Genomic DNA, 18,208 nt, shown 5'->3' with positions numbered 1-18,208 from the left:
CACTTATTTTAAACAAAATAAAAAGGTAAAAATGTCACTTATTTTGAGACGGTAAAAATATTTTTAGTAATACTTTTTTAGAATTGAGTACTATTAAAAGAAGAGTACTTCTTTAGTGTTTAAGGGCATATATATATATATACGAAGTTGGAAAGAATTGTCAACTTTAGTCTTGAACTCCTAGACCAATAATTATTTTGGGAAGTATTTTTGAGTATATACTTTTCTTTTTTCTTTTACCAAATTTGGTATTATATGCCCTTTGTTTCTTTTCCTCTTCTATGTTTGGCCTTACTTTTCATACACCCTTATGTTTTTGTTTGCAGTGAATTAGTCATACAAACCTTTTGGCACGGTTCAAAACTCGATGGATGATCCATCTCTCTACTTTTTTCCATTCGATATCAAGCTTTTATCTATGTCAAAGTAATAACTATGGTATGCACCTAATCCATACATCACACGATACACTTTAACACCAGATCAAAGCACTAGGGGCTAATTTGGTACATGCGGACATTCTTATGGTACGTCGATCAGGTGAGTGCCCCTAAGTGGATGTTTATGATGAATGTAATAAAAAGTATAGGCATTTATAAAGTTGAAAATAATGAATTAATTAGTTTGGGGCTTTCAAATATATATCGCACAACTTGTCAAGTTGCATTGTTGACAATAGACTCTTTTGCTTTGAAAGTCAATATGCTTCTAGATTCATTAACAAACCTAGGCCATCGTCCTCCTATTCTGCTTTTAGAGTTATGGCCACTGTCCACCAATACAAATTAACTATGATCACGGTGGCAAAAGTAGTCTATGAAAATATGATATGTACAATTCGTTTATTTTGGTGAGTTAATTAATAACCTGGTTATTTATTAATTTAGTTTATAAGTATGATATGTTCAATTTGGCTCATTTAAAAGTTGGCTTGATTTGATCTATGCAAAATTCTATCAAAATATTTTAAAAAAAACTTTTTTTACATGTTATATAAAGTCATAATAAAAGATTTGTTTTATTAAATAATTAAACAAATTATAAGAAAACAAATAAAGATATTAAAACTTGTAAAAAAGTTGGTCGGTTGGATTGCAACCTATTGTTTAATTAATCAATTTTGACTGAACTCATTTCAATCCAGGAAACCTTTAGACGTGTCCAGAGTTCAATCATCTATTAACTCAGTTAATTCTAATTCACTCAAATTTAATTCAACCCATCGATAGCTGGGTAGTTTATCATGAAATTAATTAGGACCATAGATATGACAAGTAGCTGAATACTATCTATATTCGCCCTATCTATTCGGCTAGTAACCACCCCTGAATGCTATCTACCTAACCCCTCATTTAGTGTATTCTCGTTAAAGGGTTGTTCGTAGAACGTAAGAAGATTAATATATTAAAGAATAACTAGTTATTATTATTATTATTATTATTATTATTATTATTATTATTTACTCATTTGTTTGCATTGATGGATCTTCGTAACTAATTATATTTTAACAAATTATGTAGTTGGTAATTGTATCATTTGTATTTTTATTAAAATATCGTGTTATGATTTTTGGATAATGTACTATACATCTAGTTCATTCTAAAAACGATAATTTTGTGTCAAATTTATGAATATTTTAAATAATTTTTAGAACTTATGAGTTAAATCATGTTCCATTTTTTTTTTTGAAGAGTGAAATATATTTTCCAAAATTATGATCAAACATAAGTTAAAATCTATGATCAAATGCTAGCTTAAACTAGATACTGAATTGTTGCCTTTTAGATTTACAGTTGAGAAAATAGTAGCTATGTACCTCAAAATAAACTTACCTACACAATCAACTAATAACTTAGGTGGTCCAAAAATTTCATAGGAACTGCCTCATTCATATAGTAGTTCAGTACTTTGTAGTTTGTGTGTTCAATTTTTTTTTTTAAAAAGTAGTAACTCACCATTGACTTGGACCCCCACAAACACAAATCTTTGTAAGCAAAATTCAACAGAGTATTCTGAGCCATTTAGGACCATCTAGCTAAAGAGATATCACAACATATATATGTATATATAGGGCCTGCACTGCATGATTTTAATAAGTATACTTTTGCAGGACAGAACATTTACATGCATGTTTTAATTTGGTCCCCTCTTCTTTCTTTTTTTTTCCTTCCTCCACTATCAATATCAATTTCTCATCAACCTCTCATTAATTAATATGTTTTGGTTTCTGGTTCGGTGTTCGGAGTCTACATTGAAGCTCTGATTAAATTCTAATCGTGAATAGCCGGGTCCATCCAAGGGTACTACTGACGCTCCCAACATGAGTTTCTCCATCCCAAGGCTCGAACTTGAGACTTCGGGGTCGTTTGGTTTGAAAATGAGTTATGATGGGATAAGTTATGTTGGGATAAGTTATGTTGGGATTAGTTATGATGGGATAAGTTGTGTTGGGATTATTTTTTATTGAGTGTTTGGTTTGTTGTATTCAAAATAATAAATTTTAAGAACAATTTATTTGTTTACAAAAATGCCCTTCATTAATGTAAAAAGTGATATAACAAAAGGGTTGAAAGAGACATTTTTGTCATTTACCTATTTTATCCCGGGATAAGTTATCCCGGGATTACTATACCACCCAAGGAGAGGGATAACTTATCCCGGTACTAATTATTAATCCCGGGATAAGTTATCCCGAACTTGCCAACCAAACAACAAAATAAGCGGTACTATAATTTAATCCCGGGACTATTTGTTATTATACCTCACACCAAACGAGCCCTTCATGTTAAGGGTGAAACAATCGTACCACTACACCACAACACATGTAGGTTCATTAATTAATTTTTTCTTAAGGTGAATGAGATGGTTCATTCAGCTTACAAAAATATTATTGAATTCAGTGCATGTCCACCATAGGTATTTATTTTTTAAACGACACGTACATAACTTTGGAGGATGAAAAGTAAGAAAAGATAACAAAATAATCTTAGAAAACAACTTCACAATACAAAACCCTAGTATTTTTTTTTTACTGACAAATATAGGACAAAGATTTGGAAACGTAAAAAGAGCTTATAAGGAGTATCTTTGTGAGTTAAAAAAAAAAAAAAAGTTTGGTCCCAGAGAGATTGTACTGTAAATTGACAGATCTAGCTAGTTACTTCAGAAAGAGAACAGCTATAGGTTTTGGTTTAGTTTTGGTTGGGGGTAGGGGATGGGGGGAGTTGGGGGTGTGCATCGGGAGGTTTAATTTGATTTTATGTATTATTGATTTGATTTGTGAATATGCTAAATCAATAATCATACCAATAAGATATTTATTATTGATTTTTTGCCCTTAGCGGTTCGATTTTTTATTTTTGATTTAATCAATAAGAGAATGCTCAAATAATCAATGTTCATAAAATAGAAATAATAGCAAGACTAGAAGTGCAACACAAATTTATCTACATGGATCACTTTTGTTTAAGATAAGGCGATAAATTGCAAAAACAACATCAAATATTTGTCTTTGTCCGAATCAAATCTAAAATTGAAAAGAAAGAAGATACTTGTGTCCAAAAGAGAGAAGGTATCGTAATAAAGAGGCAAAAAGTAGTTTGTGTTGCCTACTAATACTTAAAATCAGAAAATAGGATAGAATAAACTAGTAATTTTAAAATAATTTTATTGGGTTATCGATTGATTTAACCATTAACCAAAATTATAAAATAAAAAATCAAACCAATAACCTAATAAAAAATAAGATAAATTAGCTAACTAGTCAAAATCACTAACATAATTATTAAAAGCATCTACACTTTAAAATAATTATTAAAAATATCAAAATGTCAATATTTTAGCAAAGAAAATGTATCCTAATATAATTTATTTACCTTCCTTTTATTTCTCAAATTTGCCCAATTTTTTTACTTCATTACATGTGAAAGTTAAAAACAAAGACCCCATTACCACTTTTCTCTCTCTCAATTTTTTACTAAAATTCTATCCTTTCTCTTTTTCTCTCTCACAATTTCTTCCATTATTCCATATCCTTAACTAATTTAAACCTTGCCTTTTTTAAATCAAATTCCTCCATTTTTCTAAAAAATCTCGGAAATCATTCAAAAGATTTTCAACCTTTGTCAAAGTGAATCCGACTGATTTGCAATTGTTTCCATTAGGGAAGAAAATTTTGAAATAATCGATTGAGATTTCGAAGTGAATTGGATTGATTTCGTTGAACTTTGAGATTGTTGGTGAAATACAAAAACGATCGGGTATTCATTAACTGCTGAATCTTTAATTTGTTTAGAAGTGCTTCGAAAATGGCTATTGAAAAAGTGATTCAAAAATGGATCTGGAACGTATTTTATATTTTGGATCTGAAGATCTTCATAAGTTACTATCTGAATATTGAATTTAAAGGTTAGACAGTCACTGAGGTATTCAATTTGGGAGTTTCAGATCAATATCTCATCTAAGACACTTTGTTGGACGACATCAACAATTCTAGTTATCTTTTCAAGGAATTGAAGTATTTTTGCATCTTTCTCACATGCAGAAGGACCCAAAGGAAATGCAAGTACAGAATCATCAGCCATATTTCAAAGTTAAAAAATAATTATTGACTTTTTTTTGTATGTTGGATGCTTGGAATACAAAATAATTTGGAATTTGATTTAGTAGATGTTCTATAAAATAAACTTTGAATACAATATATTTTTGGAATACATAACAAATAAGAAATACTTTTTTTTAAATACAAATTTTGATTGTAAATTTGTATGTTTTTGATGATTGAATACAATTTTTGTTGGAATTTTAAGAAAGAATATATGTTTTTGAAAAATATACAAATCAATGTTGTATCTTTTCTGAATGAACACGAGTTTACATAAGTATATGGATACAAATATGTTTCTTAATAACTACAAATAAATTTGGTATACCTATTGGAATGAATACAAACTAATAAAGAAATACAAATGTCATTATACAAATCCAAACATGAAAACCACAATGAATACAAATACACATATCATAATTCATACATATTGAAATGAATACAATCAATTACTTTTGAAATTGTAACTGATGAGAATTTTAAGTGATATGTTCCTTTTTTTAAAATATTCTATCCATGATTTTCTCCTTTCTATTATTAAATAATTGTATTCTTTCAAATCAAACAAACAAACAAAAAGAAATACATAAATCAGAACAATAACAAACTAAAATATTAACATTTTTAATAAATATTGATAAGAGGGTCCATTAAATGCTAAAATATTGACATTTTGAAAATTTTCCCTAAAAAATATTATAAAATCGTTTAAACCCCACTAACTCAAGACTGATGATCAATAGTGTTTCTTTCGATTCACTTAAACTGGTTTTTGCATACCCCTAGAATGGGCTAGTGGAACTCAAGGGTAGTTAATGTAAGTCAAAAAAAATATAGAGTCAATAGTCAAAAATACAATTAAATTAAATATTACTTTTTCATAAATTTTATTATGTAACTATCAGTTATTCCTATTTCCTACTCAAATTATATCATTATTTGTGTATTAAAAGATCAATAAAGTTAACTAAATCAACTATCAGTTTGATAATTCTTCTTTTTTTCTTATCTGAACTATTTATTTTACACATTATCCCAAATTTATCCACTAGGGTGGAGTGAAGAATTGAAAAAGTAGGTGAAGTCGTGTTCAAATGTATGGGCTAGGATATCAATATAATTAAAAGAGTTGTAATCATTGCAAATATGGCCACCTCAACTTATCCGATACCCCTGCCTGCTGCATACTGGACACTAGTATAAACACCTTTATTTTATTTTTCTTTTCTCTTACTGTAATAATGTAATTTTCCATAAAACAAATTAACAATGAATGTTGCAAGCCTGGAACAGTGACACTTCTTCCAAACACAATATCATAATTAGATTTCCTTTTTTTTTTAAATAGTTGATAATGGTATATAATTCAAAATTCTATGACAAAATAATAATTGAATTGTACTACTATATATATTCAGGGATTTCGAGTTCGACAAGAGAAAATTTGAATAAGTTGGGTCAGTAAATTTTTAATATCAACACATTTGCAATAGTAGAAGAGAGAAAATGAGGAGGGCTACATATCATAAACATGCAAATAAATTTACTCCAATCTGTTAAAAAATATCAACAGATTGTGTGTGCTTCAGATATAAGATCAGACAATTATAGCACTTTATTATATTATAAATGTCAAAAGTCTTTTTAATTTTTTTTTATGTTCAATCTAATTAAGTCATATAAATTAAAACAAATGAAGTAGAATGCAATTGAACTTCAACAAAGATCAACACAAATGTGAGGGGAAATTCATGCTACTGGAAAGTGATATTAATGAGGAAAATAACACCAATCAATTTATATACCAAAAGATGAAATTAGAAGGCATAGAAACTTAAAAAATTAGACAAGTAGAATTATGGATAAGAATTTGAAAAAAAAAAAAAACTTAGAATAGTTTTCACAACTTGTGATTTATTTATTTTTTTAATAAAAAAATATAATTTAAGAAATCCAAATTGCATGTTCAAACAATTCAACTTTATATCATAATTTTAAATTATGATTTCATATCGAATGGATCCTAAGATGAGAGCAAACAGACTTTTCACAACAATATTGGCATACCTTTAATACTCTAGCATTGTGAAATTGTGATATTAATAAGTAACCTATTTACACCATCTAAAGGCTAAAGCCATTAACCCAGTGTCCAAGATATTAATTTTTCGGCCCATTACTCTCATTCGGCCCAAGCCCAATATCATTCATAACAATTTTCATATGTTTAAAATATTTTTTTCTAATAGTCTTCTCCTATTTATTACTACCTTTTTAACTCCTATATATAATAAAAAATGAATCAAATGGAATATATTAGAACTAGTTATTAGGAAAATATACTGAAAAAGATGTTTTAAAATTGTTCTATTATATATGCACTCAAGTATTTGCACTATAATGTAATGTTGTTAATTTCTTAGGAAGAAGAAGAAGAAAGTGTATTTGAGACATCTTTCCAAAACTAGGTTTGTATGTTCAATAGTTTATTGTATTTTTTTTATAAAAGCTCAAGAAATTATATATAGTAAAAAAATATTATTTAATTAAAATGATTTAATGAAAATATTTCTAAATTTGTAGGAGTGATTGCATTTCTTAAAGTGTGCATGCAAATTAAATATTCTTTTCGTTTCATATTACTTGACTCATGTTGACTTAATACACCCATATAAAAAACTTTAATTAGAGATAGGATGTTTATGATTTGATTTGAATGAATTATTTTATTAAAACCTAAATCAAATCAACTTAGTCGATTTTTAAATTTCTAAAACCACATCAAACCAAATAAAACAGAAACCATCAATTTGGTTCGATTTTTAGATTTATAACTAGCTAATGATAAATTGATAATGAGACAATTATTTCAACAAATCCTCTTTACTGTCACAAGATGCATGTATCCGAATCTTCTATTATTTTTAACGGGAAAATTGTATGAAATAGCAAACTATTAATTCAAATTAAATGCTATAGCCATAGTTTATTTTATTTTTAATTCGCAACAAACATCCCATTTTTTTGCCATCTGATTTGGTATACAATTAGCCATTTTCGGTATACAATTAGCCAATTTTATACATTTAGGTATAAAATGTATAAAATGCGTTTGTGTTTGTATAAAGCGAGAGAAAAATGTATATACAAATACAAATACATATATTTTCGTCCTATACACTTATAATTATATAAATACAAATTTTATTATACAAATTACAATGTATAAATGAATTTATACAAAACTGAACAATTTGTATAAAATTGGATGTATCTAGCGAATTATACAAATCAAAAACTCTATAGCAAACATAAAATTTATTATGAAGCGCAATTATACAAACTATAGCTATAAAATACAAATATGTTTTTTATGTTTGCTATATGTGAAAGTTGCTCATTTTTAACACTATTATAAAGTTTTCACATATTTAATTTGCATAATTGTAGAAGTTTCTCCACTTTACATGTCTAATATTCGCTCATCCCTTAAAAAAATAAAAAAATAAAGAGGCAAGCCATAGAAGAATAAATTGATGTTTAGTAAAATAAAAAATAAAAATCGACAATGCACCATAACATATATAGACAACTAGACTTAATTTAAAAATATTGTACAGCATGTGAATGAAGTAGACTAGAATCAAATTAATGATTAAAATGTATTAAATACTTATAATTATTTATGAAAAAATAATATTGTATATTCAAATAATTATTAAATTTATGTGTATAATTATTGACTCAATTTTTTTATTTAGTAAAATAAAAAAAAGCAACTATTATCAATTTTAAAATTTTAAAATCAAACTAAGTCAAATATCGGTTTGATTTGATTTTTTCCCAAACTGTGAACACCCTCAATGAGAGGTGTATTTAATTAAACTAATTATATTAATGATACTTTAAACTTATAAAGCTGGCTACCTCAATTTTATGTAGTTAGTTAATACTACATATCTTAAAAGCCACCAAAATTTAAAGGCCAGTTTTACAAAGTGATGGTTAGACTAGTTATGTTATATGAGGCGAAGTGTTGGTCGATTAAGAACTCTCACATTCATAAACTAAAATTAGTGGCGGAGGTGAGGATGCTTCGATAGATATGTAGATATACTAGAAGAGATATGATTAAAAATGAAGATATACGAGATAAGGTAAAAGTGATTTTGGTGAAAGATAAGATGCGAAAAACGAGATTGAGATGGTTTAGACATGTGATGAGGAGAGACACGAATGCCCCAGTGTGGAGATGTGAGAGGCTGGTTATTGATGGATTAAGGAGAGGTAGAGATAGATCAAAAAAGTATTGGAGATAGGTGATTAAATAAGATATAATGCAGTTACAACTCATTGAGAACACAACCTTAAATGAGAAAGTGTGGAGGTTACGGAGCAGGGTTAGAGGGTTAGGCAGGAGGGTGTCCATACTAGTAATAGGTAGGAGTTCATTGACTTGCTTTTCATTCTATTTGTTGTAGTATTACTCTTGTTTCCTATTCTTTGATTTCTGGTTATTATATGTTGTTTCGTGTAGTTGATTGTAATATTATTTTGTTATAGTATTACTCTGCTAAGTCTCTCTAGAAGTAGAGGGCAAATTTGCGTATACTTTATTATTTCCAAATCCTATTTATTGGACTATACGAGAAATGCTGTTACTGTAATTAATACTAAGAATTATACAAAGAAACTTAAAAAGAATCTTTTAATTTGCTATGAAAAATTAAAATGAAATATCCAAAAAAGTAGGCCAAAATAAAAAGAAACTGAGGGATTCCATTTACATATGAACAAGATGGATTAATAAAGTCAATTGGGTACTAGTTATAACTAATGAAAAATAGGACTTGTTAAAACGTCAAAATTCTTCCCCTAGGTTTGCTTTATTCCGAAAATAAGGCATCACCTCACTACTACAATGGCTACTTCAGCTTCTGTAAAGCAGATTTTGGGCGATCTAAACAAGGATTCATTCGTAACCCTTTTGGGGAAACTGATCGGCGAGTCTAAATATGTACAGAACAATCCGCCGGAGCTTATCCCGGAGGAAGACAGGATTGTGAATCACGTTCTTGATACACTTCTTCCTTATAGCACCACCACCGGCGGCGGACCACTGATCATCAATCATGTTACTTATAAGCCTAATAGGGGTAATCTTATTGTGGAGTACCCGGGTACTCAGCCCGGAAAAATCTTGTCTTTTGTTGGAATGCATATGGATGTTGTCACTGCCAACCCTGATGATTGGGTATGTAAATGCAATTATTTTGTTACCCCTTTTTGATATTTTGAATTTACTATGTAAAGTTGGTTGCTTTTTTTTTTTTTTTTGTTGCTTAGGGTGGTAAAATTTGTGCTGCTTTGCTTTATTTTTATATGTTGGTGTTTGAGTGGATACCTAATAGGGGAGTTTGTTGGTGTTGATCTGGCTCAAGCATTATGCTTATAGTGGTGGAAGAAAGTATTAGAATCTTGACTAAAGTGTAGAGAGAAAGCATAACATCAAAGTTCAAAATTTGAGAAGTTATTTTTTTGTAAATTATGCTCCTTTATAAGTCGGCAATGATAATGATCTCTCATACAACGGTAAAACAATTCTGTATTCAGGAATTTGATCCCTTTTCATTGAGCATCGATGGTGATAAACTTCGAGGACGTGGAACTACTGATTGTTTAGGTCACGTGGCTCTTGTATCCGAGCTTATGAGACGGCTTGGGGAGACAAAGCCACAGTTGAAATCCACGGTGGTTGCTGTTTTCATAGCCAGTGAAGAGAACTCATCTATCCCTGGGGTTGGTGTGGATGCATTAGTGAAGGATGGATTGCTTGATAAGTTAAAGCAAGGCCCTCTGTAAGTAACTGTATGCTTGGTATCAAGTTTCATTGCAGAGACATAGTGAGTTTATTTGTATTGTTGATTTCTCTATATAGATTCTGGATTGACACAGCAGATAAACAACCATGCATTGGTACTGGTGGCAGTATACCGTGGAAACTTCATGTAACCGGAAAACTTTTCCACAGTGGTCTACCCCACAAGGTACTCTTTTTCTTTCTACTGTTTGACATCCAAGCTCGTCAAACTTATTTTTATACTTAATGCCCCATCTTGTTATTTTAACAAGAGGTTCCATTGCAGTATAAAAGATTATGAAATTGGAGAAGAAAAAGTATGATCCATACAGGAATTTGTTTGCACAAGATTACAGTATTATGTTGATTTTATCTGTGTGACAAATCCTGGCATTCTCTTTGTTACCAAATTTCTTTTGTAAAACAAAAGAAACATCATGGCTTATGCTGGTATTACTTTCATCAGCTCCTTTTATCTCCACTGTTATGAATGTTAATCTGCCATTTTGAAGTACCTGTTAATTAGAGGAAAATTGTTCTATAAAAGAATGTTGACAGAAGATTCAGAGTTGTTATGATTATTCCGCCAATCTTACTACTCTATTTATAGAACTGAAAGTCCAAATGCATTTGTGGGTGACTGCCTAAATGCATAGATCCATTGGGCTCTTGTTCTCCTAGATGCATCAGGGGATAGAAGCTTAGATGCATCAGGCTGTTGTTCTTTTAGAAGAATCTGTGGGGTAGAAGCTAGATGCATAAAGGCTTTCCTACGACACGTGTGTTTTTTTCTTCTTTTATTTATTCACTTCATTTTTTTCTTTATTCTTCCTTCTTTTTGTCTTCTCTAGTAATTCTTCCTGTAAGTTTTATCAGAAAATGTGGTATTTGAGCATTGGTTTATATGCAAACATTGTATTGTTAATTATTATGAATACTTTATATGCATCAAATTCTCCCACACTTAAATATTTGCTCGTTCTTGAGCAAAGGAAACAAATAACATAGTAGAGGAACACTTTAAGCAAAATTATGCAACTTTAAGTAAACAAGAATCAACTAAGACAACCCACAAATCTAAACAACCTCTAAATATACTCATGTTCACCTATTAAAAACTGAATCACAATGTTTCTTTATCTGAAGTTTGTCTCACATGAAGTCACAATGTTCCACAATATATATATATATATATATATATATATATATATATATATGGGCGGATCTACCTTGGCGGCTGGGGGTTCACCCAAACTCCCGCGTCGGAAAAATTACACTGTACTTGTAAGGTCAGATTCGATATTTATGGTTATATATAACAAAATGAACCCCCTTAGCACAACAAAGAATCTTAGCTCAGTGGTCTGGGGGTTCAGAAATATGTCCATGATCGCGTGTTCGATTCTCTTTAGTGCGCAATCATTTTTTATATGGCTTTCCTTAGGGCAGTTGAACTTTCAACTGTACTAGGAGTTATTTAATAGTTAATACACGTTGCTTTCAACTGTACTCGGGATGAGAATTAATAATTAATTAACATTTGATTGTTTTTATTAATTGTTTCATCAATAATATTTGTATAAATTATGTGTAAAATTCTATATTATTTTATGAAGAATATAATATAAAATAAAAATTAGGTACTACTAATAAATATGTTTAAAAGCTAAAATAATAAAACTAATAGTGTGATTGACTAAATTTCTAAAATTTGATAGTATGAAAATTACTTTTTATCAAAGTATTTTTGTATATTAATAATTTGTGTTTGACTAATCAATTTGATTATTTTTTTTTGTTAATATTAGAGTTCTATTTGTGCTTGACCAAGATTCCAAAACTGTTTTTGAAGAAAAATATTAATTTCAAAGATAACATATGAGTGAAAGGAAATTTTCATCTTTAATCAAGAGGTCTCGGGTTCGAGCCCCCTTGGGTACAGAGTCACCTTTGTTAGGGAGCGCTTTACTCCCCAATGTGGGACTTCCCGGCGTGAATCCGAATTTAGTTGGGCTCCAATGTGGGTACCGGACACCGGGCGGGAAACCAAAAAAAAAGAAAGGAAATTAATTCAGAAAAAGTTGAACATTGCAAAGTGGAAGGGAAGAAAAAGCACAACAAATTTTAGAAAGGTCTCAATGTAGTAAAAATGTTAAACGGGACATGACAATGAGAGTTAAAATTAGTGTTGTCCTTCACTGTGCCGCTCTTTTTAGTTATCCTGTAATTTTCGCACGTTTACTTCATATATATTTTGAACCCCCTGGATGAAAATTCTAGATCCGCCATTGTATATATGTATATTCTCAACAAAGAAGTACCTCATGTTATTGAAATTTTCTATAAGCTTATCTATAATATGGCTCTCTACTAATATAGAAGTCTTTAAATTGGAATCATATAGGACTTTTTCAAGGTTATAATGTTGGCTTCGTGATACATATAGATAAGAGTGAGTCAAGTACTGTAACGCTTAAGCACAACAACCTTTCTCTAACCCTTTTCACAATTTTCCTTGGTTGATTAAAAATGTGTGTCAACTTTCTTTGTTGCTTTTCCCTTTTTTTAGACCTCAAGACAACAATTTTTTTTGCTTTAATTCACATGACAACATTCTCAAAAAACACAATAAGCTCAACAATTGCGCTTTCACCTTTCTTTAACAACTGCTCCTCCCACATTTAGTTTTTGCATTCAAATTAACTTTTGAAGTGCAGAAAAAAGGAATAGAGTGAACAATTTTTGCATTCTCTAACTCTGATTCGGGCCTATCTGACTCTGTTGTTATATTCCCCCAATTGCCTTCATTATGTCTTTTGAGGATAAATGGAGTGGAAGACCATGTAACCTAATCCACCAATAAAAAGAAAGGCATTGTACACCCATTCACGTTCAAATTCTATCGGAGCACGCCCAGATGTCTGAAACTTGAGTTTCAAATGAGTTTTTTCCCATTTCCTATAGAAGTGATCGGCATCTCTTTCTGGAGGAAAAGAAATTGACATCCACTCCTTTCATAAACTTGAATTCCTGGTGGAGAGTGCCAATTGTATGTACCCATCTGCTCACATCTGAACTTGTTGGTACCTATGATAGCCTCACCATCAAATCTACCTACAATGCATCTTCCCAGAAGGTCCTCTTCTCATGGATCAGTGATTCTCTGATTTTTGTTATGCTGTCCTACTGTACATGACTATGCTTGGGCTCTTTAGAAAGCCACCTGCTCTTCTTTACAGCATCAGCATATGTGCTCTGCAATTTGGGAAATCAGGCTCTGATGGAAGTGAATAGCCGTTATCCATGAATTTTTCAGTTTATTTGCTAGATCATCCCATCCGCTATCATTTTCTTGAAGTAAGAGGGATGATCATCTGGACCCTTGTAATACCACAAAACTAAGGAACCTCCTATATTTGTTTAACTTCTAGGAGTAGAAATATGCATATGCTTGTTCCTTTGAACTTCCATTTTCCCGAGTCTGGTACCATGGCCTATGGAAGCCAAGTAGAGTAATTGACACAACCAGAGAAGCAAGTTTCTGGTAATATTCAATCTGCTAGTTGAGTTTATCTCTGTGCTCGACCCACTCATACCAAGTTTCTGAATTCTTACTTGGACTGGCTCTCTGTGATGTCATAAGACTTGTGACCTGCAATGAAAATATATTCTGCTATCCATTAATGCACTGACTAAGTATTATTTACTCAATCACTAGAGTTGAATGATTGACCAAAAACAGAGGCTCTTCAGTTGAGTTTGAACTAGAGAGAAGGGAGAGCTACCTTTCTCCCTCTAGCATATCTATTTTACTCACGAAACCTCCTTGGATCAATACAACTTTATGTTCTGGAAAACAGTAAACATGGATACCTTTCTCTTTGTTGAAACCTTTTAATACTCCAATGTGTTTGTAACTTTGTACGACATTTATGGCAAATGGTTAGGCTATCAATCCTCTGGAGCTTGCTATGGAAGCACTCAAAGAAATTCAGTCCCGCTTCTATAGAGATTTCCCAGCGCATCCTAAAGAACAAGTCTATGAATTTGCTACACCATCGACCATGAAACCAACTCAGTGGTTTTGTAAGTTCTCAAGTCTTAGTAGGATGAATTTGAAAATTTTGAGCTTATTTTCTCCAGTTGTTTTTATGTGCTAAATTATTCGCTCACGCAGATCCTGGGGGTGGAATCAACCAAATTCCTGGTGAGTGCACTGTTTCTGGAGATGTTAGGTAAGTTTCTACTTCAAAGCCTCCTTGAGATCTTTCATCAAATGATGATATCTAATCACATCTGTTTCTTTGCAGGTTGACTCCATTTTACAAGTATGTGTTTTGTTCTTTTTTTTATCTGGAATTTTAGTTACGTCTCTCTTTGTATGTGGCATTTTTCAATCTCTGCAAAATCAATAATTTTGAGCTTCTGTTTCAAAACAGGAAATGAACAGCCGAATCTCTTGAAAATAGTAGGAATTCTAACAATGCATCTTTGTTCAGTGTATCAGATGCTATGAAGAAATTACAAGAATATGTTGATGACTTGAATGCCAACATTGAAAAACTTGATGGTCGAGGCCCTGTTTCAAAATATGTTCTGCCAGATGAGAACTTAAGGGGAAGGTACGCTATACTCCTCTTTGAAAAGATGAGAAATCAGATGATTACTGGGAATTTTCCATAAAAACTAGAGATCAAGTAAACTCTTCCATAGTTCATCTCACCATTTTTTTCTTCTAACTTTTCATTAGTAATTAATTTTCCACTTTAATCCCCACCAGAATCACTATAAGTTTCGACGAAGCTTCGTCTGGAGTTGCTTGTGATCTCAATTCTCGGGGATTTCATGTACTATGCAAAGCTACCAAAGAGGAAGTTGGGCATGTAAAACCATATTCTATAACCGGTACTTTGCCATTGATAAGAGATCTACAGGTGCATAACTTTTTTTCAAATTTACTTGTTTGGTCTTCTCAAATCTCAACTTTGCAATATCTTATTCATTATTTGTTGGCAGGATGAGGGTTTTGATGTTCAAACTTCTGGCTACGGTACAATTTCTGTTTTTGTAGTTTCATCATTCTCTGTTTCCTTTGTTAGAGTTAAATTTAGTGATTTCTGAATGAAAGACAATACTATCAGGACTGGTTATGTTTCTAGATATACAATGAAAACATTACTTGCCAGTTGCAATCATCAACTTGGACGCAAGCTTGTGTGACTAATCCTTCTGACTTTTTCTGTTTTGAACCACAATTTCAAACTTCCAATTGAGTATTAGTTGGTGTTGATAAGCTTGAGTAGTAAATGTTCAATGATTAAAAAGTAGGAGTGCAAATATTGTCTGAACTGCATGCCTAACTATGAAGGAGACGGGTGCATTTTAACATATTCCTTATCCCTTTCGTCTGTTTTGACCTTTCTCTTCACCTTTTTTAGCATTGGGTATAAGGATATCCTGAGTTGGTGATGCACGGCCTATTGTTAGTCAAAGTTTCTCTTTCCTCAAAAGAGAAATTGCCAAAACTGTTTTTTTCTAGCTGGAGAGCTTCTCAAAATTTGCACCATCTCTTGTCACATCCTTTTAGATTTGGATTTAGCTCCTGATGGATAAACCGAATATATGCTTGGCAAGCTCCCTTGTACGTCCAGAGTATTATTGATTGGGAAGATGTGACTTTTTACCATTTTTATACCAGATATAGCTTCAAAAATCACCCTCCAGTGCCTTACATATTCTGAACTGCGTCACAAAGAACCAAGGTATCTTCAGCTCATAGAATCGAGGTGTCATTAGCATGAATATGTGTACATCATTTCCATGTATAAAATCCCTACTCCAACTCATTAGCGGAGCTCTGTTCAGCCTATAGCTAAGACCCTTCATAGATTGTCGGCATGTATTATAATATTTCTAACTGGAATGGTTGTCTGAAGATGTTTTTATCGATATCTGTAACATATTTTCTTACTTTGTTACAGTTGCATTTGCTTAAAATTATTCTGTGTAATTCATTTCCTTGTTAATATTGTCTAATTCTTCTTTCTTGTTATTAATTGAGTCTAATAAACTTCTGTTCGAATGTGAACTTTTTGAAATGCAGGCTTAATGGCTACATACCATGCAAAGAATGAATACTGTCTACTGTCTGACATGTGCCAAGGTTACCGGGTCTTTGCAAGCATCATCGCACAGTTGGAAGATTGATCTGAGGTTTGATTACATCACAATTCAGAGACTGGTTGACAGAATTAGGTTTTCGATATAATACATGAAAAGTAGATCTCTTTGCTGATGACTCCTGCTATAATAGTGCTTGTTCTTTGTTGAATCTGTGACTAATCTAAATACTTGAAATGACCTTTTAACTTATATTTGAAGTCAATTGTAACTTGTTAAAAGTAAATCCCCAGCATTACAGTATCATTTGTTTGTCATTAGTCTTCCTATAGCCACCTAGATTGGTGTATTGCGCGTTCAGAATCTGTGAACTAGTTTGCTCTATTTTGTCCTTAACATCCAATTTGCTTTTACCATTGTCGAGTAGCTTCTAGACATTGTTTCAGCTGAGATTCACTTGTGTTAGGCTGGTTATTGCAGGTTTTGATTCCACAACCCTTCACTTAGAACCACCAGATTGATGAGATATACAAACATTTCTGCTTGCTTTCCGCATACTAGACAGAGATTGAGAAATCAAAACCATTGCTACTCTACATGACTCTTGTTTCAAGAAAAACATAATGGAATCCTTTGTTAGTTTTACTTTTGAGTGATTCAAAATTGTATGCGTCTTTTGGACAAGAGAAGTAACTTTGTGAAAAGATGCATCTTGTAGAACGTCTACTCTTAGCTGCAGAAAATAATCACTTGAAATCTTGACTCTGCTTCTTGTCACACTTTCCAAGTGTTCATTTTCTCTACAAAGGTGGTTTAAGAAATTTAAAAGTTCTTACTTTTCTGAGATGATAATCACTATTAGCTGAGTGACCGTACAAGAGTATTGAGTCGACCCTTTTTGTTACCGTCAAATGGCTTTTAACCCCTGTACGTTATGTTCACCCTGGTGACGCGGATAACATTCCATTCTTTTGAGTCACATTTCTAAATAAATAAAAATTGGACCATTTTTTGATTTGTGCATGTTATCCTTGCGTAGGGGTCATTCTAATTTTCTCTGTATCGTTCCAATTTTATTGGACGTCTAAATCATAAGTGTTGTATAAGGGCTCATACTGTATCCAAAAAATGGACTTCTGGCAATTCCCACTCCCTAAAATGTCATAGCTTGCCTGTAGTTATGTTTTTGTCTAATTAATTTTTTGGGAAAATTTTCAAAATGTCAATATTTTGATATTTAATAAGATTTCTTAGCCACATTTTTAATATTTATTTAAAATGTCAATATTTTAATTTGTTATGTATTTGATTTATGTATTTTTTTTTATTTGTTTGATTTGAAAGAATACAATTATTTAATAACAGAAATAAGAAAATTTGGGGAGGTAATATTTAAAAAAGGAATATATCACTTAAATCAATCTCCATTTTTCTCCAAAATCAAGATCTTAATCATGGATGGTGAAATTAAGAACATCAAAAAGTGGAACATATTGCCAAATATATATTTCTTTTATTTGTATTAGAAAAACATTACTAATTGTATCTCAATATAATCTAATCATTAGAATATGATTTATGAAATGATACAAGATTCTGGAAAAAAAATGGCATACATGGTG

General features: G+C 31.3%; 1 protein-coding gene and 1 non-coding gene across 2 annotated transcripts; one reads left to right on the top strand and one right to left on the bottom strand.

The window, feature by feature from the left end:
• The first annotated feature begins 9,472 nt into the window (after positions 1-9,472).
• Positions 9,473-16,872, top strand: LOC125826921 (acetylornithine deacetylase-like). Its single transcript, XM_049506274.1, has 10 exons — positions 9,473-9,860; positions 10,220-10,464; positions 10,545-10,653; positions 14,414-14,552; positions 14,644-14,701; positions 14,777-14,794; positions 14,966-15,088; positions 15,247-15,400; positions 15,483-15,516; positions 16,570-16,872. Exons 1-10 carry the CDS (start codon positions 9,528-9,530, stop codon positions 16,671-16,673), a joined length of 1,317 nt encoding a protein of 438 aa, XP_049362231.1. The 5' UTR covers positions 9,473-9,527; the 3' UTR covers positions 16,674-16,872.
• Positions 16,873-17,579: 707 nt separating this feature from the next.
• On the bottom strand, positions 17,580-17,683 carry LOC125827225 (U6 spliceosomal RNA). Its single transcript, XR_007442976.1, has one exon. It is a non-coding gene; the product is annotated as a U6 spliceosomal RNA (small nuclear RNA).
• Positions 17,684-18,208: the final 525 nt, after the last annotated feature.

Source organism: Solanum verrucosum, unplaced genomic scaffold (assembly GCF_900185275.1).
Source record: "Solanum verrucosum unplaced genomic scaffold, falcon-dt-bn FXZP01000060.1, whole genome shotgun sequence".
NCBI classification, from domain to species: domain Eukaryota; kingdom Viridiplantae; phylum Streptophyta; class Magnoliopsida; order Solanales; family Solanaceae; genus Solanum; species Solanum verrucosum.
Note: the sequence above shows the minus strand (reverse complement) of the source record. Positions and strands in the feature narration are given on the sequence as shown.